This window comes from Chelonoidis abingdonii, chromosome 2, assembly GCF_003597395.2.
Source record: "Chelonoidis abingdonii isolate Lonesome George chromosome 2, CheloAbing_2.0, whole genome shotgun sequence".
Taxonomy (NCBI): domain Eukaryota; kingdom Metazoa; phylum Chordata; order Testudines; family Testudinidae; genus Chelonoidis; species Chelonoidis abingdonii.
In genome coordinates, this window is record NC_133770.1 from 162,332,281 (window position 1) to 162,357,869 (window position 25,589).

At 48.7% G+C, this 25,589-nt stretch overlaps 1 protein-coding gene across 3 annotated transcripts in view; it reads left to right on the forward strand.

Annotated features, from left to right (window-relative positions):
- GFRA2 (GDNF family receptor alpha 2) overlaps positions 1 to 25,589 on the forward strand; it is a 102,831-nt gene that overhangs the window by 66,779 nt on the left and 10,463 nt on the right. For all 3 annotated transcript variants that reach the window (XM_032800917.2, XM_032800918.2, XM_032800919.2), the window contains 2 exons: positions 16,818 to 16,927; positions 18,379 to 18,519. In XM_032800917.2, coding sequence (XP_032656808.1) covers positions 16,818 to 16,927; positions 18,379 to 18,519 — 251 coding nt within the window. The remainder of the gene's footprint in view (positions 1 to 16,817; positions 16,928 to 18,378; positions 18,520 to 25,589) is intronic.

Genomic DNA, 25,589 nt, shown 5'->3' on the forward strand with positions numbered 1-25,589 from the left:
CCTCCTGCCCCAGCCCAGAGCCTGCACCCAGCACCCAAACTCCCTCCCAAAGCCTGCACCCCTCAGCCCTTTCTACACCCCCACCACCAGCCCAGAGCCTGCACTCCTCACCCCTTCCTACACCCCCACCACCAGCCCAGAGCCTGCACCCAAACTCCGTCCCAAAGCCTGCAGCCCTCACCCCCTCCTGCACACCCACCCCCTGCCCCAGCCTGGAGCTTGCACCCAGCACCCAAACTCCTTCCCAAAGCCTGCACCCCTCCTGCACCCTAATCCCTAGTCCAGGACCTGCACCCCAGACCTCCCCCCTGAAACCCCGCCCAGAGCCTTGGGCAGGTGGAGGCGGAGTTTGAGGGGGCAGAGTTGAGGGGGCCGGGTTCTGGGCACCACCAAAATTTCTACAAACTTGCCTCCCATGCAGGTTAGTGAATGAGAGGGGCCACTGCTGAGCAGAGGAAGGCAACTGTCTGCATAGATACTCCATGTGAAGGTTTCCCCTGGCATGGCTTATTGGGCCCCAGAGCTCAGAAAGGGCAGAGTCTGAGGAGCCCACTAAGTGCTGCTGCAGAAGCACAGGGCTCCCTACCCTCTCAGCCTCCCGTGCAGTCCTGCTCTTCTCTCTACAGATCTTTCCTGAAATCTCAGCCCGGCCTACCAGCTGCAAGTTTAGTGTGTGCCCTGTTGGGGTTGTAGAGCTCTTGGTGAGCAGGGGCTCGTCTGTGTGAGGTGCACACTCCCGGGATGCTCTGACACAGACAATCCTCCCCGTAACCAAACAAAGGCAGGGGGATGCAGCACTGGAGGCTGAGCCAAGTGCGGAAGCTCTCAGGCAGCAATGGGGGTATTGCTCTTTCTAGCACTTTCGTCCTGCCTACCCAGTGGGTGGCTGAAAATCTTCTGCCTCTGGTTGTGCTCATGAGAGTTCCATGGCACATCGCAGCGACTCAGACAGGCGCTGAACTGCTGAGGGAGGGGCACGTCAGAGTGGGTGTGCAGATGCCTCTGTCTATTAAAGCCATTTTGCCTCAGTTCTTGTAAAGGGCCCTTGAAAACGCATCTTGAGTAATTTCCACATTGTGGATGTTTTCTGTGTGAAATACTCAAATGCATGATACAGTTCATGGGGCAGCGAATTCCTCAAACTGCTCCTGGTGCTGTGCCAAGACCCTGCCAGGTGCTCAGGAAGGAGCACAATTAGGGCCACTTAGGCACCTTGGCATCAGTTCTCATGGAATCATGGCATTTAAGGCCCGAAGGGACAACCAGCTTATCCAGTCTGACCACCTGTCTATCATAGGCCACCCACCGCACCTCCACGCTAAACCCAACCACAGAAATGAGACCAAAGTGTTACAGCCCTCAGGAGTCCTTACTGGCTAAAAAATGGTCTGGAAGAGACTTTTAATGCTGGAATGTGGGTGTCTTGGTGGCACTGACAAATGGCATACAAAATGCTTACATGAGATTAGGGAGCATTGTACAACGGTAACTAGGCAATCATATGCATTAGCAGTTTGACCCAATAGTTATGGTCCTTGCCTCGTGTTCAAGAGATGTGGGTTCTATTTCTGGCTATACCATTGACTGGCTGTGTGACTTCTGGCAAGCTGATTCCCTTCCCTGTGCCTCTGTTTCCCCTCCTACCATTTATCTATCTTGTCTGTTTAGCTCTTTAGAGCAAGGACTGTCTCTCACTCTGGGTCTGTACAGGAATGCGCACAATGGGGCTGTGATCTAAGTTGTGGTGAAGAACGTTAATTCATATAAAAACCAGAATTGCCTCCAAACTTGACCTGGTGGGGGGTGGGGGCATTGTGTGACTTAGGGCAAGTCTCTGAGGCCCAGATTCTCATAAGTATGTAAGTGGAATCAATGGGATTTAGGTACCTAAATACTGTTGAAGCTCTGGACTTAGTCTCTTGGGTCTCAGTTCCCCGTCTGTACAATGGGGATAATAGCACTGCCCTGCTTCATGGGGTGCTTTGAGGATAAATATGTTATAAGATTGTGAAGGGCCTTAGTTTTTAATAGGGGTAATTAGGAGCTTGGAGGTGTGGCAGGGTGGCCAATGGGAACAAGGATATGAAGTAGAAATTACATATCCAAGGTGGAAGCCAAATCCAAACAATTTAATGGGACCAAACGGGGCAGGGAGATGATCTTCATCCAAGAATGTTACAGGAACTGTATCATGAAATTGCAAGCCCAAGAGCAAGGATTTTCAATGAATCTGTAAACTCAGGGGTCGTACCCTATGACTGGAGAATTGCAAACAAAGTACCTATATTAAGAAAAAGGATAAGAATGAAAACTACAGACCTGTTAATTTGACCTCAACTGTATGCAAGGCCTTAGAACAAATTTGAAAGAGAGTAATTATAGACCTAGAGGTGAATGGTAATTGGGATAAAGTACAACATGGTTTTGCTAAAGGTAATCATGCCAGACCAACCTGATCTCTTTTTTTGAGAAGGTAATTGATTTTCTAGACAAAGGAAATGCAGTAGATAGAATCTACCTGGATTTCAGTCAGGTATTTGATACAGTTCCACATTATGGTCAGCGATGAATTACCAACACATGATGGTTAGAAACCTTCCCCTGATTTCAAGCCTAAACTTGTTGATGGCCAATTTATATCCATTGTTCTTGTGCCAGAATTGGCTCTTAATTTAAATAACTCTGCCTCCTCCCTGGTGTTTATCCCTCTGACGTATTTATGGAGAACAATCATATCTCCCCGAAGCCTTTGTTTCATTAGGCTGAACAAGCCAAGCTCCTTAAGTCTCCTCTCCTAAGGTAGGTTCCCCATTCCTTTGATCATCCTGGTAGATGACCTCAGGTGTCTGGCTGATGGGTCTAGCTCACATGCTCAGGTTCTAATTGAGCACCATATTTGGGGTTGGAAGGGAATGTTTTCCCAGGTCAGATTGGCAGTGGTTTGCTGTTACTGCCTTGTCTCTGATATCAGTGACTGCAGGCCAAGTTTTCCAAAGTTGCCAATGATTTTGGGTGCCCAAGTTCAGATGTCTTAAAGGGACCTGAGTGCTTCATACTTTCTGACAGTCTAGCCCCTTCAAGCTGTCCCACGTTGGGCATAGAAAAATGTAGGCACTCCAAATGACTAGTTACTTGGAAAATCTTGGCACTGCACCCTTCCCACCTCTCATGACTGGAACAGCTGCAGGTGACTTGAGCTAACTTAATGTGGTCAAATTCAACAGCACTCTGCCTGTTTTCCTTTAAAGGGTACAAGGAAACCTTAGCCAGGGAATCCCAGCCAAATTGAATTGTCCCGGCCTTTTTGTCCAGAAGGAAAACACATTTCCGAGATGAATTCATCACAGAGGAAACATGCCGGAGAATTTTAACTTTGAAATTCAGCATTCGGGTTGGGCTCATTTGTTCTTTTCTTTTAATCCTTTTTTTGTTCCTTTTTTCTTGGATGGATTTCAGGAAAATAACTTGACAGCCAAGATTTTTGGTGCGCGCGTTCTCTCTCTCTCTCTCTTCTCCTCCTCCCTCTTTCATGGGATTTGACCTCAGCTGCCAGGGTAGCTGACTCCAAAGCAGGTCTCAGATTTCTAGGCAAAGACTGGCCGGGCCCACCTGCTGCCTGGAGTTGTGAGCAGCAATTTGGCATGAGTTCCCCGCATTGCTGCTAAAACAAACTTGGTCTCTCTTCACCGAGGCACTTAAAGGCAGAAATCTGAGAAGTCATGGGACTGTTCCAATAAGGTTTATTCCTGGCAGTTAGAATCTCATCCAATGACTGTGAGCTCATTGTATATAATGGAAAGAGTGACATCTGGCTTGGATATTATGGAAAGATTACCAGCTGGCTTGTCATGTATTATGAAAAGAATAACATTTGCCTTAGAGGATGCTACAAGCCAGGAGCAGGGCCCCGGGGAGTGGGCTGACAAATTTCCATCACACTCGGTGATGAACTTGCCACAGTTCTTTAAGGGAATTGACATAACTTTGTCTCTAATTCTGGGAGAGGGAGATGCTGTCATGAACTTTATTTATCTCCTGAGGAGGGGTGGGGGAAGGAAAGAAGGAAGGAGTTCAAGTACCTTCTTAGCACAAGTATGTTTAGAAAGCATCAGAATTTTTCTGCAGTGGGGCAGGTCCCCCCTTGCCTGCAGATTGGCAAGAAGTTATGGGGGCTTTTAAGGCCAGATCTAACCTCACTGGTGTCAGTGGAAAGGGTCCCATTAACTTCAGTGGGAGCTGGATCAAGTCCTTGGCCCAGGACTCCAGACTCCTAGGGTAGACTAGACTCTACATTCTTAGCCTCCCTCCCTTCTCTCTGCCTTGTGCATGGGGAGGCATTGCGTCAGCCCCTAGAGACATACAACCTGCAGGGGTTATGAATGCCCTAGCGGAAGCACGCTCAAAAGTGGCCTCCTGTCCGTGGGAACCGCATGCTTCCCAAGGCATAACTCAGCTGTGCCAGCTGCTATGCAAAAGTAGTGGTGAGGGACCCTGGTGGCACTAACACTCTCCCTGCTGCTTGCACTCATGTAGCCTGATTCGAAGCTTGCTTGCACTGGGTCCACACCAATGCAGTGCCACTTCAGCAGAGTCACTCCTGACTTACACCAGAAACATCTGCAAGGAGGATCAGGCCTCCAGGGAGCTCAGGTACAGGGACTATTCCCTGCAGAGATGGGCAATGGGGTTAGAGCTTCATATACCACCCCTTTGCCCATCCACTAGAGACAGCACTCTGCAGCCCTCTGTCCCCTGCAGTCTAGCTGCAGCTTTGGATATCTCCTGCAGGGTGGTTTATTCCTTTGCAGTAGGGCAGGAGTGTTTAGGATGGGCACTGAGGACAGGAGACAGGCACAAGTAGAAGAGGCACAGGCTGGACATCCATGGAGGTCAGTCTGGAAGTGGTAATAGCAACACCAAGGGCAATGGGTGCTGGAAGAGAGGTGGCAGATGCAGGGCCGGTGCAAGGATGCTTCGCGCCCTAGGCAAATCTTCCACCTTGCACGCCCTACCCCCTGCCCTGAGGCTCTCCCCCTTGTGGCAGCTCCCCACCCTCCACCCTAAGGCACCCCCCCTGCCCCAGATCATCCCTGCTCTGCGCACGAGCACCCCGAGCACCAGCACCCCAAGCATGCTGTGGCTGCTTCACTTCTCCTGCCTCCCAGGCTTGTGGCACCTAAGCTGATTGGCGCCACAAGCCTGGGAAGCGGGAGAAGTGAAGCAGCTCACCCTTTCCCCCGCTCCTCCCCGAGCTCACCGTGGCTGCTTCACTTCTTTCGCCTCCTAGGCTTGTGACACCAATCAGCTTAGGCGCCGGAAGCCTGGGAGGCAGGAGAAATGAAGCAGCCACGGTGTGCTCGGGGAGGAGGCGGGGTGGGGGTGAGCTGGGGCAGGGAGTTTCCCTGCGTGCTGCTCCCCCCCTTACTTGCTGCAGGGGGCCCTCCCCGTGCTCCCCTGCCCCAGCTCCCTCTGTCTCAATGCCGGCGGCGACTGGGGCAGCCGAAGATCCAGCCAATGCGGTCGCTGCCAAAGAAAATGGCGCCCTCCAAATCCCAGCACCCTAGGCGACCACCTAGGTCGCCTAAATGGTTGCACCGGCCCTGGGCAGATGTGGGAGCCGGGTCTCCCCTGCTCTGGATTCATGTGGTCTGCATCTCATGTTGCATCATCAAAGATAGGCTCAAGTTGCCTGAATGCTGAATGGCCCAGAGCTGGGTGGCAATTGGGATTCAGGGATTTGGTCTGGCCCATTATGAAGATAGGGGCCATTTGGGAAATCCAGATCTGGGAGCAGATTTTGTACAACCCCATCTCTAATAATAATTCTTTGCCCTTCTCTAGTCCCTGTCCTCCCTGGATCTCCAGGCACCTTGCAAGCCTGCTATCTGTGCTTTTGCATTGGTGCCCATCACCATAGTATCCGAGCTCCACATTAATGAATTAACCCTCACAAATGCCTCCCATCTCACCCCAGGAGGTAGTAGTATCCCCATTTTGGAAATGGGCAGATTGGGGTGCAGAGAGGTGAAATGAGTCACCCAAGGTCACCCAGAAGATCAGTGGCATAGGGCAGGGAATAGACCACAAGTCCTCTGAGTCACAGTCCCCCCTATTAGCACCCCCTTGAGCAGGGCACACACTCCAGATGTAAGTCCCAGATGTAAGCGGTGAGTGGCACCCAGCCTTCTCAGGTGCCAGCAGCAGTGGCTTCCCGAGCAGCAATGTATTCTTTTCTCACTCTTGCTGATGCTCTTTCTCCGGGGAAGGCAGGCAGGGCTTTTCACACCCTGAGCTGACAAAGCTCACAGCTGGTTGCATTCAATGTCTTCAACTCGGGGTGGGGGTCTTGTTGACCAGATGCTCAGTAAGGTTGCTCAGCCCTGGTGTTCTGATTTCCTCCTGGGGTGCTGTATCCACAGTTTTCCATTCCATTGGTACTGGGCTTTGTTGTTAACTTTCCCTTCCGCATCTATCCCGTCTCCTTTCAGCTGCCACTGCTCAGCAGGACCTGTTTCTGTTTGCAAGCTGCCTGCTGTTGTATATCCGGTTGTACCACTAGCAAGAACAAACCTTTCCTCTTTTCTCCACAGATGCTGCCTTTTGAGATTGATTTGTACCAAAATATGTATTCAGTTTGGGATAGAAACCCCCATGCTTCATGGCATTCACCAACCTCTAATTAATGGGGGTCAGGAAGAAACTTCCTATTGGGGAAGATTATCCCCTAATTGCCTATTGCAAGTCTTCTTGCCCTTGCCTCAGAAGCAGCTGGTCTTGGCCACTGAGAGAAATGGGGTATTGGGCTAGATGGTCTCCAGTTTTGATCCAGTCTGGCAATCCCTGTGATCTTTCTTGTGAGTTTCCCTCTTATTTTTTTGCGTGTTTGTGTAGAGACCCCCGTTCAAATGTATTTGCAGGACAATTATTGGTCTGTGGGTTCTTAATGAGCAGATCTTCATGACCATTCACTATTCAAACTCTAAGGGTATGTCCACACTGCAGCTGTAACTTCCACCTGGGGTAGATGTATACGTGCTAGCTTTGATCAAGCTCGCATGCTAAAAATAGCAGTGTGGCTGGAGTGGTGCCGGCAACAGGAGCAGCAGCTGGCTGCTTGAGTACAATTGTATCCAAGACCCTAGGTGTCTATTTGGGTGGTTAGTCCATGCCTCTGTCCACACCATTAGAAGACGTATATCTACCCAACCTGGAAATTACACCTGCAGCCGCAGTGTAGACATAGCCTGAGATAGTATCGTGAGCCCCTAGGTCATACGGTGTTGACTCCATTCCCTGATGGGAAGAATGTAACTCTTACAATCAGATTTCCAGCATGAATGGCTGTGTTTGCAAATTTAGTTTGCTTTATCCTCATCTGAGATGAACTGGGATAATCCATGGAGCTACACTGATTTACATCAGGGGAGGATCTGGCCCTCCAAATTTGCTTCCTATGAATATTCTCCTAAATTTGGCTGTTTCCTTGAAAGTACCTTTCTGCTAGAAAATTTGCAGAAAGGGTGAAATCTTTGTAGAGGTGTGGCACAACTTTCCTTCTCCTTTTAGGGTGTGTCTTCACTGCAGAGTTAGTTCAGTTGATCTGCATGGCCATCTGAACACATGTGTTAGCCTCATTCGGGTGTGAGCACCCACGCTGCAAAGCCATATCTGAGTTACTGTGACATCCCTGTTTCTGCACCCATCAATGGTTCTTTGAGCAGAGATATTCTGATTCTTTCCCAGCCAGTTGTCAATTATGGGAGAACTTGTCTGTCCTACCAGGAGAATTATGGGAAGACATTACAGGGCTATCAGCATTTGAGTGGTTTAGCCTGTGTCCTCATTAGAAAGCAGGCGGGTTCTAGCCCAAGTGAAAGTGTAGCCTGGGTTCTACCCTGCACCCCCAGCTGGGCCAGGTAGCCCAGGCTTGAAGCACCTCCAGACCTGAGTAAATGGTTTTTGGGTGTGGACTGTAGGGAGAGTTAGTGTAAAACACTGGTAAGAGCCCAGATTAACTTCTCAGTGAAGACTCACCCTGGGAGGACTCAATCCTGCAAGGTTCTGAGCACTCCAAAGCCAATCCAGTAAAGCACTTAAACACATGCCTGACTTTAAACACAGGAGTTGACTTCATTGAGACTCTACATGTGCGTAGGTGCTTTCCTGGGTATGGGATGGAATGCTCAGAACCTTGTAGGCTGGAGCCCAGGGCACCTGTCACTGTGTTGATTCTGCCACAGGCTGTGGAAAAGTGCCTTTCCCTTTGGGAGAATAATATCACAGACCAGGGAAATAAACAAGCAGGTTTACTGAAGCCTAATCTGCTGCATTGTGAGGAGGAGTGGAGTGCTATCAGGTTAGCTTTGCGTTGGATTTACAAGTGGCACTAAAACAAAAGACCTGAGCATGACAGAAAAGAGAGGTTTGTTTCCAGCAAGGAGAGGGAGCTGGCTCTGAACTGGGGGTGAGGAGAGGGTGAGCTGATGTATGCATAGACATCCTTCCCTCCTGAGGGCTGACAACATGTACAGTTCGCTCACAGAAGGGTGGGGGAGTTGGATCAGGGGCCAGGCCGTTCCGATTTGCTTTTTTCTCACATTTTTCACAAGAGAAGAGGGAATTAAAACCCACATCGGTGGCTCCTGTATGGAACACTCCTGACACGCAAGCAGCACGCTCTCCTCTCTCTCAGGGTCTGTCCACACTGCAATATGAAGTGTGATTGCGCCTGCTTTACACACGCTATCATGGCTTAAAACAGCAAGGTAGGTGCAATGGTGCAGGCTGCAGCATGGGCTGCACAAGCCCACCTGGAATGCTGAGTACTTATTCGCATTGGAAAACCCATGCTGCCACATCTCCACTGCTAGTTTTAGTTATGCTACTGTGGGTATGTCCACCCCATCCGCAATCCCACCTCCAGCTGCAGTGTAGACGTACTCTCGGTTGGTGTGTCTGCTTACAGCATGTCAGGAGGTGTTAGCCAGGAGATGAAAGCCAGGGAATTGGTGGCTAAGGTGCAATAAGAACAGGAGTACTTGTGGCACCTTACAGACTAACAAATTTATTTGAGCATAAGCTTTCGTGGGCTACAGCCCACTTCTTCAGATGCATAGAACGGAACATGTAGTAAGGAGATATATATACATATAGAACATGAAAAGGTGGAAGTTGTCATACCAACTGTAAGAGGCTAATTAATTAAGCTGAGCTATAATCAGCAGGAGGAAAAAAAAACTTTTGTAGTGATAATCAAGATGGGCCATTGCAGACAAGAGGTGTGAGGATACTTAAGATGCGGAAATAGATTAAATTCCTTTAGCTGTTTCTCTTTCTCCTCTGCTGTCTTCTGTCATGCCCTTTCCCACTTGGTCATTAAAGACAAGTTGGTTATGCTGCTGGTTAGCCAGAATGCTTCTCTTGGGCAATCCTTTTAAAGTGGAGAGAGGCACTCAGGTCCTATGGTGGCAAAGGCCATATAGACACCTAGCTAGACAGAGAGCACAGGACAGTTAAGTCTCATAATAAGGCAAAGGCTGAAATTTTGCATCCTGCACTCTTTACTATGCTTGTTGGCCCCCATTAGGCCCTGGAAAGCAGAGAACAGCTGTAATATACCACTCTTTGGGGACACCTCCCTACCCAAATGGGCTGGAAGCAGGCTCCACATATGGACCTCATACCAGCTATTCACCAGCTGGGGAAGACACTCTGCACAGAGGTTATTCTCATGGGACCAGTTATTCCCTTGCTAAGTCCCCTTTCCGCTCCTGAGCAGCATAAAATGGGCCTTAGCGTCACTGAGAATCAGGCCTGATGCATTTTTAAATTCCTGCCTGAGCACTTGTATCCTTTAGCATCGCCTCACCAGCTTAGGAGAATTGAAAACGCCAGGGGTGAGATATGCAGGAGGAGGTGATATCTGAGCTCATTAATTCTGGTGAGCTGTATTATACCTCGCTGTTTTTTTCTGGGCTGGTAATGAATCGAAGCAAACGATTGTTTTTACACTGCCTAACTCCAGCGAGAGAATGTCGTATCCAGAGGAAGAGAAAGATCTCTTCGTTGTCCTTTACCAGGGCTGCTCTGCAAATCCAGGAATTCCCAGGAACCTTTTAGCTTTAGCAGCTCCATAATTCATGATCCAGCTGAACAGCAGTGCATATCGTTAACCCTAATGCTGAAGTCAGGGCTTCTCTGCTCTCAGTACAGAATGTCTGTGGCAGGCACATTGGAAGCCAAGAGAGTAGGGGTTCAGGATACCCCGTCTTGTAGTCTTATGTGTTCTGCAGGTAGAGATGTTCATGAGTTTATGGGAAACCTGGCAAATTGGGTCCACATTCCGTAATTACAGTAGCAAACCCAGAGTTAGGCACTGTACAGATACAATCAGAGACAATCCCTGCCCTGGAGATCTGACAGTCTAAATAGATGAGCAGTGGGAAGGAGGAAGATGAGTATCCCCGTGTAACAGTGGGAACCAGGCACAGAGAGATTAAGAGTACATCTGCCCTGCAGCTGCCAGCATGCCTCCCAGCCCAGCTAGCCAGAACTGTGGCACACTCCCAGTTGCAGCAGAGACATTCCCTTAGTGACTTACTCAGGGTCACACAGGGAGTCTGTGGCAGAGCCAGCAATTGAACCCCCTTCTCTCAAGTCCCAGTGTCTTAACCACAAGACCAGCTTTCCTCTCTGTCTAACGCAGATGCAGCTCCACTGGAGGTCTCTGGACCAGATTTATCAGTGGACTAAATGGTGGTTCATCTGCATTATTATTATTATTATTACTATTGCTATTATTTTATTATTTACTACTGTTAATTATTTATATTACCCTACTCTAAAGGCCCCAATCCCATTAAGACTGGCACATCCCATTAACATAGCTCTGGAAAATGTAATCTGTAGATAGGCAGTGTGTAGGTCAGCAAACTGGTGTAAGTGCTAATTCAGAGCAAAAATGAGTCTAACTTACACACTAAGGGCTTAATAAGCAGCAGGAGAAGGTATAAGATACGGCACATGGGACGACTGTTGATGTTCCAGTTTCATGGCGACTGTTGCATGTTTCACTTCTAATCCTTTGGCATGTACAGCAGAGCCAGCCACACTCAGTTTTGAACACACAGAATGCCAGACTGGCACAAGTTGCACCACTTTCCCTCTTACCCTTGTTTTCCAATCACTTGCATCCTGTCCTGAATTGTTATTGCTGAGTGCTAGTAAGCAACTGCTGAGTTCCACCCCATGGGTGGTTGCATTTTATCAGGATCTGTCACTCATTCTGTAGAGCGCTTTGATATCCGTTGTGACAAAAAGCAATGTGTAAATGGAGGGTATTACTGCAGATCCTTCCACTTCATTCAATCAGGGCTTCGTTTGTTCCTCCATTTAATGCGATCAAAAACTTCTGGATCCAAATAATTCGTATTTAAAACCCCCCCACAATTTCCGCTCTTTATTTTGATCAATTTGGATGGCTCTAGGCAGGTAGTATTGGATAATTCAATCACTGGTTGTAGAGAGCTGACATTTAATTAACAAGGAAGCAAAAAGAAAAAAAATTGGAAAGAGGCAAGAAAAAATTGCTCAGGGGAGACTCCCCTGTGAAAGCCAAGTCTTCTCTACACTGAGCAATAGGATGGCAGGGGACCTGGCTACATTGACCCAGTTTGGCTGAGTCACAATTCAGTCCTCAACATGTTGTAAACCCTGATGAGGGAGATTCTGTTATTGTTACTGAGTTCCACAATGTGGTGTTTTTTACAGAGCATGTGGGGCACCAGGTATTACAGTGAGGCAGTATAATCTAGGTATTAGGGCACTGGACTGGGAGTCAGGAGACTTAGGTTGTATTCCATGTTGTGACTGTGGGTGCGTCACGTAGATTACTTCCTTTACTGGTCTTGTCTGTTCAGACTGTAAGCTCTTTGGGGCAGGAGCTGTCTCTCACTAGGTATATACACAGTGGTGTATGCAGGTCTACTGCAACATTTATAATAATAAGGCACCACGTGTTAGATGACTGGAACTGATTAGACTGAATTGAGAAGAGTATTCATTTAGAGATCCACAGTGTTCAGCTCTGGCTTTGCCAAAGCTGTTCTAGGTTTAGAGCTGGTTTTCTTTTTCTGTTGACTCAGCTCTTGTTCAATTATTACTTTTGTTCCTGGGAGGAAACCCCATTTTTTTTCTTGGCCAGCTTTCCCAACTGTAGAAAGTTCCCTACTCAGCGCTGCCAGTTCCATTTTAGATTTGCAAGGCGGCTTTGATGTAACTGAGAAGAAAATCCCTATATGGCAGTAAGCCATACAGCTGTAAGGCTGTAATGTAAGCAAACTCCTTAACTCTACATGGAACTCCTCGTTATTGGCCTTTCTGGAAATCAATCTATCTATCTATCTATCTATCTATCCTCCATGTTTCTCTGACCTCCCTCTCTTCAGAGTGCCCTCTTCCTTTTTCTCTCTCCCTGTTTAGCCAGCCCCAAGAAAACCCCATCCTCCAAAGGAATTAAAACAAAACACATGAAGGAAGACACCAATTAAAATGGCGGCACTAACATAGTGTTTGCAGACCATCACTGTGTGCGCTCTGCTTGTATGTGCCATCCTTTCCCCTAGCCCCTTGGTTCTGTCTTTGTAAGTTCTACAGGGCAGGGATTGTCTCATTCTGTGTTTTTACAGCACCTCATGCAATGATCCCAGCTGGGGTCTCTAGGTGCTACCATAACACACATAATAATAATAGCCATGCTCCCATATGGCCCTCATCACCTTGGTATCCGAGAGCCTCCCATTAGGCAACAAATATTATGGTTGTTGTCTTTCTCTCCCCTGCCACCGAGAAGCAAGAGAAGACAACAAGGGGTATGAAGGAAAACAGAGGCAAAGTGACTTATCCAGCAGTCTGAGGTAGAGCCAGGAATAGGACTGAAGTTGCCTGGCTTTCAGTCTGCTGACTTAGCCACTAGCCCAAACAAAGATGGGCTTAGAAGAAAGGGAAGAGGCTTTATTTGCATCTTTATGTGATGCTCAGAACCAGGATGTTCTGGTCTGTTCCCCCACCGCCCCTAATCCCTGACACCACTGTCATCCTTTCCCTTTCTTCTGGCCTGTTTGTCACCTTCATTCTGCCCACCTTGTAGCTTAGAGCTACTGCCAGTGGTGCACTGGGGTGAGCATGAGCCTAGAGGGGAGCTAGTATGGGCAAGCAGAGCCTCTGGTTTCTTATTCCCTTTGTAAACTTGCAACTTTGTATTTCAGTGTCAGCGGCAAATCACAAAAACAGCCCAACCCCGGGCGCTTCAACCACACACCAGCCTCTAACATTTCAGGGGGCCGATAAGATCCAGCAGTGAAATTATACAATCCTGGAACGATGCTGGCAGCAGTGTGGCCAAACAAGGATATGAAATTTACAGAGCACTCGGAATGTAGGCAGTATTTAAAGAGCGAGCAATCTCCTAGCATACCAGCCACTGCTGGTAACTAGCTAAGCATATTAGGGCAGTGTCTCGTATGCCATCCTTATAGTATTTACAGGGTAACTAGGAATCTGTGTGCAGTACTTGGACACCAACATAAGTGATGGCCCCAGCTCACTGCTCCTTCCTCAGTGGAAGGGCCCTGAGTAAGCAAGGACCAATGAGTATAGGGTTACTCACAGTACATGCAAGGTAAATAATAGTGCAACATGCATGGATACCCATGTAACTATATAATGGTGTAGCTACAGCTTTGCTACTCCTAGTATTTCCAGTGTAGTTACTATGGCCCAGGGTAACATGCACAGCTAGCCATGTAACTGGCTGACTGTAGCAGTGCAGTGTAAGTCAGCAAAGGGTTTCATTTAATCCAAAGCATCAGACACAAGAAAGGGTAGCCTTGTGATTTGGGCATTGGCCTGGGATGCAGGAGAGATGAGTTCAGTGCTTGGAGCATCTGAAAACTTCCTTGGTTGACCCTTAGTCTCTCTACAGCATTGTGAAACAGGGGATGGCACTGCCCTCATTTGTGTAATCTGCTTCAGTTTGTAAGCTCTCCAGGGCAGAGACTTTCTATGGCAGGGGTCAGCAACCTTTCAGAAGTGGTGCGCCGAGTCTTCATTTATTCACTCTAATTTAAGGTTTCACATGCCAGTAATACATTTTAACATTTTTAGAAGGTCTCTTTCTATGTCTATAATATATAACTAAACTATTGTTGTATGTAAAGTAAATAAGGTTTTTAAAATATTTAAGACACTTCATTTAAAATTAAATTAAAATGCAGAGCCTCCCAGACCAGTGGCCAGGACCCAGGCAGTGTGAGTGCCACTGAAAATCAGCTTGTGTGCTTCCTTTGGCACATGTGCCATAGGTTATCTACCCCTGCTCTATGGTGTCACAGCACCTGGCATGATGGGCACCCTGTTTTGGCTGCAGCCACTGGGTGCGACTGCTGGGGCGGAAGTGTTCCTAGAAGGAGCTATTGCTTCGGCCTATCTGTAATGCTAACACCTTGCAACCTGTACGTGAACCCAGACACTAATAACATGAACTTGTGGCAATGTGACAGCACAGTGATTGCTCTTGCAACAGGGAGAGTCGGCCCCACGCCCTGCAACAGAGCCACTCTCACGTCCCCCCAGCTCTCTGCTCACCATCCCCTGAGTGCGTCAGAGAGGAGCTTGCAAGTCAGGCTGTTGAGAGAGTTTTGAAGCGAAGATAGGGAGTTTTTCCTGCTGTTTTGGCTGGCGAGGCTCTAAAGGCTTCTGTTTCTGTCGCCCTGAGGGCTGAGGGATGGCAGGACTCAGCCACTCGGAATGAGTTGGACAGGCACGTCAGCCTCGGCTGTGCTCAGAAGCCACATCTGTCTGAAGTCAAGCAAGTATGAGCCACTCAGGCGGAGAGTGTTTGCGCTGAGAGGAGTGGGAGGGGGCTCTGAAGTGCCTGTCACCCAACCTCCTCGATGGTTGTCCAGCCCGTCAGGCTTTGAAAGCATTAAGGCTTGATCCTGCAAAGTGCTGGGCACTCTCTGCTCCCACTGGTGCTGGGGTGTGCTGACTGAACTCCGCACCTCTCAGAATTAGGCGCTTAGTGTCTGTTCCCATCCTGGCTTAAGAACAAACTGTAAACAACTCAGAAATCCTTACCCCGTCAACTGCCGGGAAAAGCGTGCCAGGCTCTTGCTGACTTCAGTGGGTCTTAGGGTGGTGTGTCATCCATCCCTAGCAGCAGCAGGGAAGGGAGACCCCCAAGGACAGCTGCCAAGTGGGCTGCAGAAAAAGTAGGCCGTGAAGGAGAGCTTTGATCTGTCTCTCTCTTTGTGAGCACGGTTGCAAGAGGCCTCATGTGAATTCTCCTGGTTTTTGCTGTGTGAGCAGTGCATAGTGCAGTGGCTGGATGCCGGGCAGGAGAGAATGGGTCACTGATGCTTCACAGAATCTTTTCTCCAGACCTTCCTGCTCCAAACCAGCATTTCTTACTGCCAGGGGAAGTGGTGATCTTCGTGCCTGGATCTCCCTGTGTTTGTGAGAACCTGTTTAAAACAACGATGGAGAAATGAGGTGAAATATTTCCCCTTTTGTTTCCCAATGTGTGTATGTATAAAAGGAAGGGCTTTATCTCACTCTGTCCCCAGTGAGCTGCTGAATAGCTGAGGGATATAAATCCTCCTGCTTCAGGGCACAAACCAGCCACTAACTAATGAGGGTCAGGAAGAATCTTCTCCTGTGAGCAGGTTATTCCTTAATTGTCCACTGGAGTTTCTCGCCTCTTCCTCTGAAACAGCTGGTGCTGGCCACTGTCAGAGCCAGGTCTGATCTGTTATGGCAATTGTTATGTTCCCATGAGAAGCCATATGACATTTGCATGGGTCTGCTTGGGTTAGGCACTCTGATATTCTCTCCATGTGTGTATAGCCATATCATTTCCTCACTGTAAATCCAGCCTTACAAAAGCCCCATGAATGTACTAGCCCAGACTTTGAATCTATTCACCTAACCTTTGGCATGTTCCTGAAAAACAAGACCCCCACCCCCATCCCCCAAACAACCCAACCCCTATAAATAGCTCATTCGCCCATCAGGAAATCTTCCTCCCAATGAGGAGTAGAATTTTGCAAGGTTGTGGTGATCAGCATGGCCGTAATCAGCAAAGAGATCCGGGAACCTGCTTATTCTTGAGGGGCAGGCCTGAGACCTCAGCCCACCCTGTCCCCTTCATGCTTTCTCTGCATTCTGATTCTTGCTTCTGAGGGTTTATGTTTTTAGTGCAAAGTTAACTCGAGTTCTACGCAAGTGTTGCCCCTAACCAGAGTCCCATCCATGCACAGAAACCTCTCACTTGAGTCTGCTGGTGCTTTTCACTCTAGCTGGCCGGACTAATGGGGGAGGGCCAGAGATCTTCAGAGCATCCTCACGTTTTGAGTGTGAGCTATGTTCAAAACCTACCCGGATCTGTGCTACAAAGAGGTTGATGTAAGTCACCGTTTGTCAACTTATTTGTGTGTGTGTTTGCACTCAAATCTGTCTCCCAGTAACATAAATGCCCTGTTACGGTGATGCAGTAACGCCGTCGCCCTGAAAGGTGTCGAGCCATGGTTGACATACAATGGTAGACGCTGCATGAGTGTGATCAATGACAGAATGAGATCATATACATTAAAATATTGCTGCAAATCCTAGCCATTATTCTCCTTTAGCTCTCCTCTCTAATATGTTCTCTTCTCTTCTTTTTCTCTCTGCTTTAAAACCACTGAATTTACTAGTTGTTAGGGAGGAAAAAGCAGACAAACCAACCAAATTCTGTTCTCTCTCTTGTGTTTTGTAACCAGGTCAAGACTGGCAGATTTTCACACAAATTGTCAAGTCTCCTTCCAGTCACTTACCAGCTGCCCTGGGGATAATTACCAGGCGTGTTTGGGCTCCTACGCAGGGATAATAGGTGAGTCTGTCTTGTTCATCATACAGACCACAGCAGGGTTGCCTTTCTCAATCAGTGTCTGGGTTTGGGGGGGACTGGTTTATGGATTGTGGCTTGGGGGACTTGACACTTTCGAGACAGAATAACTTAGTGCTGGGGCGTATTGGAGGGGTGGTAGTGGATGCAGATGTTGGAAGTTTAGCAAAGCTGCTGCAGCCAGCAAGAACAACCACTTGTGTCTGCAGGAACCTTCCTCTTAGCTCACAAGAGCAAAAGCACCAAACCCCTTTGTGCATCTGCTGCAGGGTGGGGTTATAGCGAGATGCTGTGGCCCAGTGGATAGGGGGAGCTGGGTTGTATTCCTACCTTTACCTGCTGTGTAACTTTGGATAAGTCTCAGGTTTCCCTCTGTTAAAGGGGCATAGAGATGCTGGCCTTGCTATGTACAGCAAGCTCTGTTGCTAAAGGAGGATGTATTATTACTGGAGATAACTCTGGTTCTAGAGGTGCCCCTGGGAGAAAACAACTGAAGGTGGCAGAGGTGTTTGGCAAGCTCAGCCGATGCCGACTGGCCTTTCCCCAGAGGGGTGCTCCCCAAGTCTTCGGCAGTAGGTTAGCTCCTACGGTGCAGGTTGCTGGGGAGAGAGCTGTGAGTTTCAGAGATAGAAAATCCAGCCGTGTTGTCACTCTGACTCAGTTTCACTCTTCAGTCTAGGGTTTTGCTTCTCTCAGCTTTGCTCTGACCCAGAGCTCCTTCTCCCCTGCCCCCACAATTACTGCACAGCATTGCAGGGGCCACAGTGGGCAACTGGGGAATGTTGTTATGATCCTGACACCAGGACTCAAAGGCATCCTGACACCAAGAACGCAGAGGGGATGATGGGTGGGCCAGGGCCCCGTGTGAAGCTGTCAGGGCAGCTCTGCTCATCGCGCTTGAAGAGAGACACAGGGGCAGGTTCAGCAGGCAAGCAGCATGTCTGAGTCAGACAAGATTCCCACAGAGAGAGGAAGGAGCAGGGGACCAGGCCAGCTCAAAGGGACTAAGAGCCATGTGTCTGCTTAGACAGGACAATACCAGGGGCTAGTTATGGGACATGGAGCCTTTTGCCCACCACCAAATTGTTACCCTCCCTCCATCTCCCACTGAGTTACCTGCTTCCCCTTCTGTGCTGTGGATCCCACCCTGAGCTGGTTCCTGAGTGAGCAGCTGGAGGGAGAGTCCCTGGTAGCGGGAGTCTCTCAGAGCCACTTGGGTTGGGGAGAGTGGGGGCTGGAATGAGCCATCTGCAGTTCCCTTTAGCTCTGCCTGGATCATGGGGAATCCACTGGGCATGGAAGACGAGAGCCAAGCTAGTGCACAGCCCACCCTGCTGTGAGGGGAGGCTGTCGGGGCAGAAGGGAGCACAGAGCTGTTTCTCTCTGTCAGACTTTGCTCTTCTGGCCCCTGATTCCCTTTCCTTCCTCCTGAGCAGGGTTCGATATGACACCCAACTACATTGACTCGAGCATCGCCAGCATCACGGTGTCTCCCTGGTGCTCCTGCAGAGGAAGCGGCAACATGGAGGAGGAGTGTGAGAAGTTCCTGAGAGACTTCACGGAAAATCCATGTCTCCGTAAGGCACCGCTCTTCACTCGTTGTCTGTCTGAAGGGGCTTTGGCCTGTCCCAGGAAGCAGGGCAGGAGTTCTGGCTGTGCGGGAGCTCCCTCCTATTCTAGTCACATTCTCACCCACCCAGGAGTGCTGTAGGGAGCCAGGCAGGAGGGCTGGCTATGGAGGAGCACCCAGATATTCCAGTCGCAGCCTTTCCCAGCAGAAGCTGTGGGAAGCAGTCTGATGCAAGGGCTCCATGGAGTGCTATATGCTGTGCTGCAGGAGCACTTTGTGTCAGTGGGAGCTCACAACTGCTGTATTGCAAGCTTCTCTCAGCAGTGGTGCTGCGGTGTCTGTAACCTCCTAGATATTGTGGTATCTCCACAAGACCCTGTCAGAGCTCCTGCTCCAGGTCTCTGGACAGGAAGGAGATGTAGGAAATTCCTTCTGGCTTGAGCTTGCTTCCTGTGGAGTTTTGGGAAACCTTACAACCTTGCAGATAGCTATTGACAAGGTCCCTTTGATGAAGGAAGCTCTGGTGTGCTGAGCTCCGGGAGTTTCATTCTCTCCATTACTTATTATAATTGTATCTATTTAATTAGTTTTTATTCAATTTAATCATCCGAAAATGTCACTGTCAAGCTCTCAACCTAGTGCTAACAATGTCCCAATCCCTGCCTAATCATCAAGCTAATTTAATCTGTTTTGGGGATAACAACTGAGTGCAAGCAGTCCTGGATTATTCTGCCTTGCAATTTAGTCCTGCCTTGCAGGATTAGCCTAGCGCACTCATGAAACAGAAGGCATTGTCGATTTCACACCAAGAGGCATTGTAGAGAAGGAAGTAGGAGCCCTGGCTCCCTTGGTACTATATAAATAGTAAATAAAGAAATAATACAATAATTATTATTAATAATGCACCTCAATCCTGACCATCAGCACCCCTGTTTTTCCAGTTCTAGATTCCCCATGTGCCGGTCTGCCAATTCCCCTGACTCCTGACCTGTAGCACCGCCTGCTATTCCAGTCATGGCCCCCATTTCCTACCCCACCCTAATCTTTCCAGTGTCCCCCGCCCACTATTCCTGCCTGCTCACCCTATACAGCTGTACCAGTGCACCTCAGTTCAGACTTGCACAGCTGCCAAATTCTGTACAGCATCATGTAGGACATACTATGCAAATAAGTTATTTTGCATATTTGCAGATAGTTTGCATTTACTCTTAAACTTCCCCTTAAAAGTATCATGAGGATTTCATGCTGGTGAAAGGCATTGGGCAGAGTTAAGATTACCTGTACAGCCCCCTTATGCATGTTCATTAGGACACGGTGTTTAATTATACCACTACATGCTGCTTTTCCCCAACATGAGTTATCAGGATTTGAACCTAGGGCCTTCTGTACTACTGCATACACCTCAGCCATCTGAGCTGTAGTACAGGAAGAGCTGTTGCTCTAAACAGGCTGTTAGCCTCTATGTGGACTAGTCCATAGAGTGGGGGACACATCATCAGTGAGTTATACTACTTTTTATGAGGCAGCACTGGAATGCTGGGTGTCAAGATTCTTAGCTCTGGGAGGAGAGTATGGCCTAGTGGTCGGTGACAGCACAGCCAAGCACAGTTCAGCCCACAAAGTGGATGACACTTGGTATGTCATGTTTGAGAGTGGCACGGCATTTTACAAGTTACAGAGGCAGGCACAACAGAGCTGCCAAATGCATGAGTGTTGTGTGAGATGCGTGATATGGGACATTTGGACCAGCTTCATCCTCCACTGTTCCAGACTGAGGTCCTCCAGAGAGCTTACCAGTCCCATCAAAAGCATGTGTCCGTTTTGTTGTATGGCTCAATGGCTGCCAGGATTTAGACTGAGATCTGCCCAAACTCATTTCACTTGTGAGTGCTAGAGATGTTGGAGTCCAGAGTTAGGTAACAAATGAGTTATTGCCTTGTCCCACCAACACCTGTTCCCCACCTCATCATATAGCTCAGTTATGCCACTGGAGTTGCAACATGCCATTGATAAGCTAGACGGACCCAGGTCTATTTCCACCTACATACAATCATAGAAGATTAGGTTTGGAAGAGACTTCAGGAGGTCATCTAGTCCAACCCCCTGCTCAAAGCAGGACCAACCCCAACTAAATCATCCCAGCCAGGGATTTGTCAAGCCAGGCCTTGAAAACCTCTAAGGATGGAGATTCCACCATCTCCCTAGGGAACCCATTCCAGTGCTTCACCACCCTCCTAATGAAATCGTGTTTCCTAATATCCAGACTAAACCTCCCCTACTGCAACTTGACACCAGAGAAGGGCTACTAGGATGATCCGAAGAATGGAAAACTTGTCTTATGAAAGGAGACTCAAAGAGCTTGGCTTGTTTAGCCTAACCAAAAGAAGGCTGAGGGGAGATATGATTGCCCTCTATAAATATATCAGAGAAATACATACCAGGGAGAGAGAGGAATTCTTTAAACTCAGTACCAATGTGGACACAAGAACAAATGGATATAAACTGACCATCAGGAAGTTTAGACTTGAAATTAGATGAAGGTTTCTAATCATCAGAGTAGTGAAGTTCTGGAACAGCCTTCCAAGGGGAGTAGTGGTGGCAAAAGACATATCTGGCTTCGAGACTAAGCTTGAAACATTTATGGAGGGGATGGTATAATGGGATAGTCCAATTTTGGCAATTAATTGGTCTTTGACTATTAGCAGTAAATATGCCCAATGGCTGGTGATGGGATATTAGATGGGTTGGGATCTGAGTTATTACAGAGAATTCTTTCCTGGGTGTCTGGCTGATGAGTCTTGCCCACATGCTCAGGGTTTAGCTGATCGCCATATTTAGGGTCAGGAAGGAATATTCCTCCAGGGCAGATTGGCAGAGGCCCTGGGGTTTTTTTGCCTTCCTCTGCAGTGTGGGGCATGGGTCGTTTGCTGGAAGATTCTCTGCATCTTGAAGTCTTTAAACCATGATTTGAGTACTTCAATGGCTCAGACACAGGTTTTATACAGGAGTGGGTGGGTGAGATTCTGCAGCCTGCATTGTGCAGGAGGTCAGACTAGATGATCATAATGGTCCCTTCTGACCTTAAAATCTATGATTTTGTGATTGACCCTTGTTCTGTCATCTGCCACTGCTGAGAACGGCTGAGCTCCATCCTCTTTGGAACCCTGCTTCAGGTGGCTGAAGGCTGGTATCAAATCTTCCCTCATGCTTCTCTTCTGCAGACTAAATAAGACACCTTCCTTCAGCCTTCTCTCATAAGTCATGTGCTCCAGCCCCCTGATCATTTTTGTTGTCCTCCACTGGACTCGTTCCAATTTGTCCACATCCTTTCTACAGTGAGGGGCCCAAAGCTAGATGCAATACTCCAGATGTGGCATCACTAGTGTCGAATAGAGGAGAATAATCACTTCCCTCGATCTGCTGGCAATGCTCCTACTAATACAGTCCAATATGCCATTAGCCTTCTTGGCTACAAGGGCACGTTGCTGACTCATATCCAGCTTCCCATCCACTGTAATCCCCAGGTCCTTTTCTGCAGAACTGCTGCTTAGCTAGTCAGTCCCCTGCCTGTAGCAGTGCATGGGATTCTTCCATCCTAAGTTCAGGACTCTTCACTTGTCCTTTTTGAACCCCATCAGATTTCTTTTGGCCCAATCCTCCAATGTATCTAGATCATTCTGGACCCTATCCCTACCCTCCAGTGTCTCTACCTCTCCCTGCAGCTTCGTGTCGTCCGCGAACTTGCTGAGGGTGTAATCCATCCCATCATCCAGATCATTAATGAAGATGTTGAACAAAATGGGCCCCAGGACTGACCCCTAGGGCACTCCACTTGATACTGGCTGCCAGCTAAACATCAAGCCATTGATCATTACCCACTGAGCCCGATGATCTAGACAGCTTTCTATCCACCTTATAGTCAATTCATCCAATGCACACTTCTTTAACTTGCTAGCCTTCCTGTACCCTGTGTCCTTAAGCCACAATCCCTGTCTCCGCTCCAAGTATAATTCTTTCCAGGTCTGTGAACTCTGAGTACCACAGCTCTCCTCAGTTTCTCCTATTACCAGTAGTGCCAACCCCAACCCCTGAGTCTGGGCTTCAAAAATCATGAAATAAGCTTAATACTCATGAGATTAACCCCCAGACTCACACAATTTAGGGGCTTTTTTTCTTTGCCTTCTAGTTTCTGAGCCTTTAAGGAACACTTGGGTCACGTTTTCAAGCTTTTCTCTGTAACCAGATGTGACAGATGCTATAGATACATGGACTATTCAAAGATTGCTACACTGACTTTATAAATGTTATATGTATCCTGATTGGCTGACTAGTGATTGTCTAACCAGGAGGGCTGGAATCATGGCTTTTGTTTCCAAAGAACTGAGATTCTCATGCAGTTACTTACATTAGATACTGGGTTCTAAGTAAAACACCGACTATCATGAAACTCACAATCAAACCCTACACGCTGACAATGCTACCTAATTCTTCTACCCTCCTGCTCATTTGTCATTTCTTTTTCCTTTGCAATGAGCAATAGGAGTGTCATGACGGGGAAGGTGGTGAGAGGAAAGATTAAGGTGTGTCGGAGGGAAGGGCAGCACCTTGAACTCAGTGGCTTTGAACCATGTGGCTGGCAACTGATCTCTTCCAGGTTTCTGGCTCCTGTGCATTGTCCCTGCCTAGGGGAGCTGGAAACTTCTGCCTCTGGTGTGCTTTGCCCATGGTGCATCTAGGGCTGATGAGAATGCCTATGGGCCAGAAAAGATGCCCGGCGAAGGGAGCAGGGATGGTGAACTTGGGGGATGAGGGTGGGTGTAGCAAGGGGAAGGGAGAGATGAAGGATGACAAGGAGGTAAAGGAAGATGGGAGGTGATGGGGAAAGAAGATAGGGAGAGGATGGAGGTGAGAAGGTGAGGAAGTGGAGGTGGAAGATCCTCTACCAGACGGTATTTTTAGTTCTGCTTTCCAGTAACTCCCATCCCATCACTCTCTCGTTTTCTCTGCCTTCCCTAAACACTGCCGCCACATCCCCCTCCTGCACGCAGAGCTGGAGAGGAATCCGGGGCTCAGCGGAGATGGCATAATTTGTGCTGTTTCCATCAGCAACTGCCATATTCTCTGTGACGGCGCTGCAGTGGAAGTGGGACTGGAGACAATGCACCCAGGCATTTATCTCCGCGCTGGGCACAGAGCCCATGCAGCGGGTCAGCGCACGATGCCTAGTTGCCCCTTCCCCCCACCCTCTTTGGAAGCTTTTCTTGTGCCATTGGGTAGAATTGCCGCGGGCTGCCACCTTGAAACTGACTAGGGCCTCGTGTGCATGTGTGTGTGTGAGTCAGAGAGATGGGGAAGGAGGAGTTACTATTGGAGCAGCAGAACTGCTGCCAGCCCCGACCTTCTGCATGGGAAAGCCATTGACAACCTCTGCAGAGCAATGGGCTGGAGCAAGGAGGACGCCAGGACCGTCCCAGGGGATCCATGAGACACAGAGTCCTCTCCATCAGGAGTGGAGGTGCTGATGATGGAAACCATGCATATGGTGTTTGTTATTACTACTTCAAGCCAAGGGGTGTGGCTCACCCCTAATTCCAGCACTGCTGCCCTCAATCCCCTTCGCTGGGCTCAGGGAGGAGGTGGGGTCCCCACTAGAGATGAGAGTTCATAAGACATATCCCCTCTGTGGTGGGATTTTGTGATATTTGAGAAATGGGCTTAGGGCAGGGGGAGGGAGGGTTAAGGAGAGGAAAACACTTTGATCTGCAGGGGCTGTGTCAGAGCTAATGAAGCAGAACCTCAAGGCAGCAGGGTGGGTCCCAAAGCAATGAGGTCTGGGCAGGAAGGAGGGCTGGAATGAGGAGCAGGGAATGGGTAGGAGAATGGTGGGTAGAGAGTGTGTGAGAGAGAGAAGGTGTGAGGCCAGGAAGGAAGAAGAGTATGAATGAGAGATGATAGCCTGACAGGAAGAGAAATAACTTGCCCACATTGTTTGATGCCTGCTCACTCCCACCCCCGGCTTTGGTATCCCACTGACAGCTAGTGACTCCTGGCTCTCTCTGCCATGGCATGCATCTCAAAGTGGGACGTGTGCAAATAAAGCTTGAGGGCTTTTGCTTTGGTAGCTGCTTGGAAGCAAACAGCCTCCCTCCCAAGGAGGAGGCTGTCCGGCTTGCCCAACAGAGCCCCAGCAACTATCTCCTCTCATGCGCTGCTGGTGTGAGAGTCTGGGTGTCGAATGGCAGTGGCTGTCTCTCAGTTGTTATCTAAGGGTATGGCTACACTCACACTTTACAGCGCTGCAACTTTCGCGCTCAGGGGTGTGAAAAAACACCCCCCTGAGGGCTGCAAGATACAGCGCTGTAAAGCATCAGTGTAATCAGGGCGACAGCGCTGGGAGCGTGGCTCCTAGCGCTGCACACTACACCCATAGAGGATGTGGTTTACGTGCAGCACTGGGAGAGCTCTCTCCCAGCGCTGCCGCTCCAACCACACTCACACTAGCGCTTTGAAATTCCAAGTGTAGCCATACCCTCAGTCAGCCCCTAGCCACGATCCCTGATGACCATGAAGCTTGATACAACCAGCTGGGAGCCACCCTAAAACACAGCAAGCAACATTTCTAGTGGTTAGAGGAGGGAATGGGCTGTCAGGGATCCTGGGTTCTACTCCTTGCCCTGGGAACGGATTGTGCTCTAGTGATCACCACAGTGGTCCAGGAGTCAGGACTCCTGGGTTCCATTCCCAGTCTAAGGAAGTAATGTTGTGTAGTGGTTGGAGCAAGGATGTCATGTCTGCCATGGCCTCTGATCTGGCGTCTAGCGCCAACTTGCTGTGTGGCCTTGGGAAAGTTGCATCCTGGTTGGTACCTCAGTTTCCCCATCTATAAAATGGGGATTATGCTGATCTGTCTCATGAGGAGGGGAAGTTTGTGAGCTTTAATCCATTCCTAATGTTTGTAAAGTGTTTTCAGACCCATGGGGAAGCACAGCATGTTTAGTATTTATTTTTGTATGCCATGTGAGTTGTGTGCATAGAAGCTGATAGTGAAACCACATCCCAAAAGCCCTGTCTCTCTTT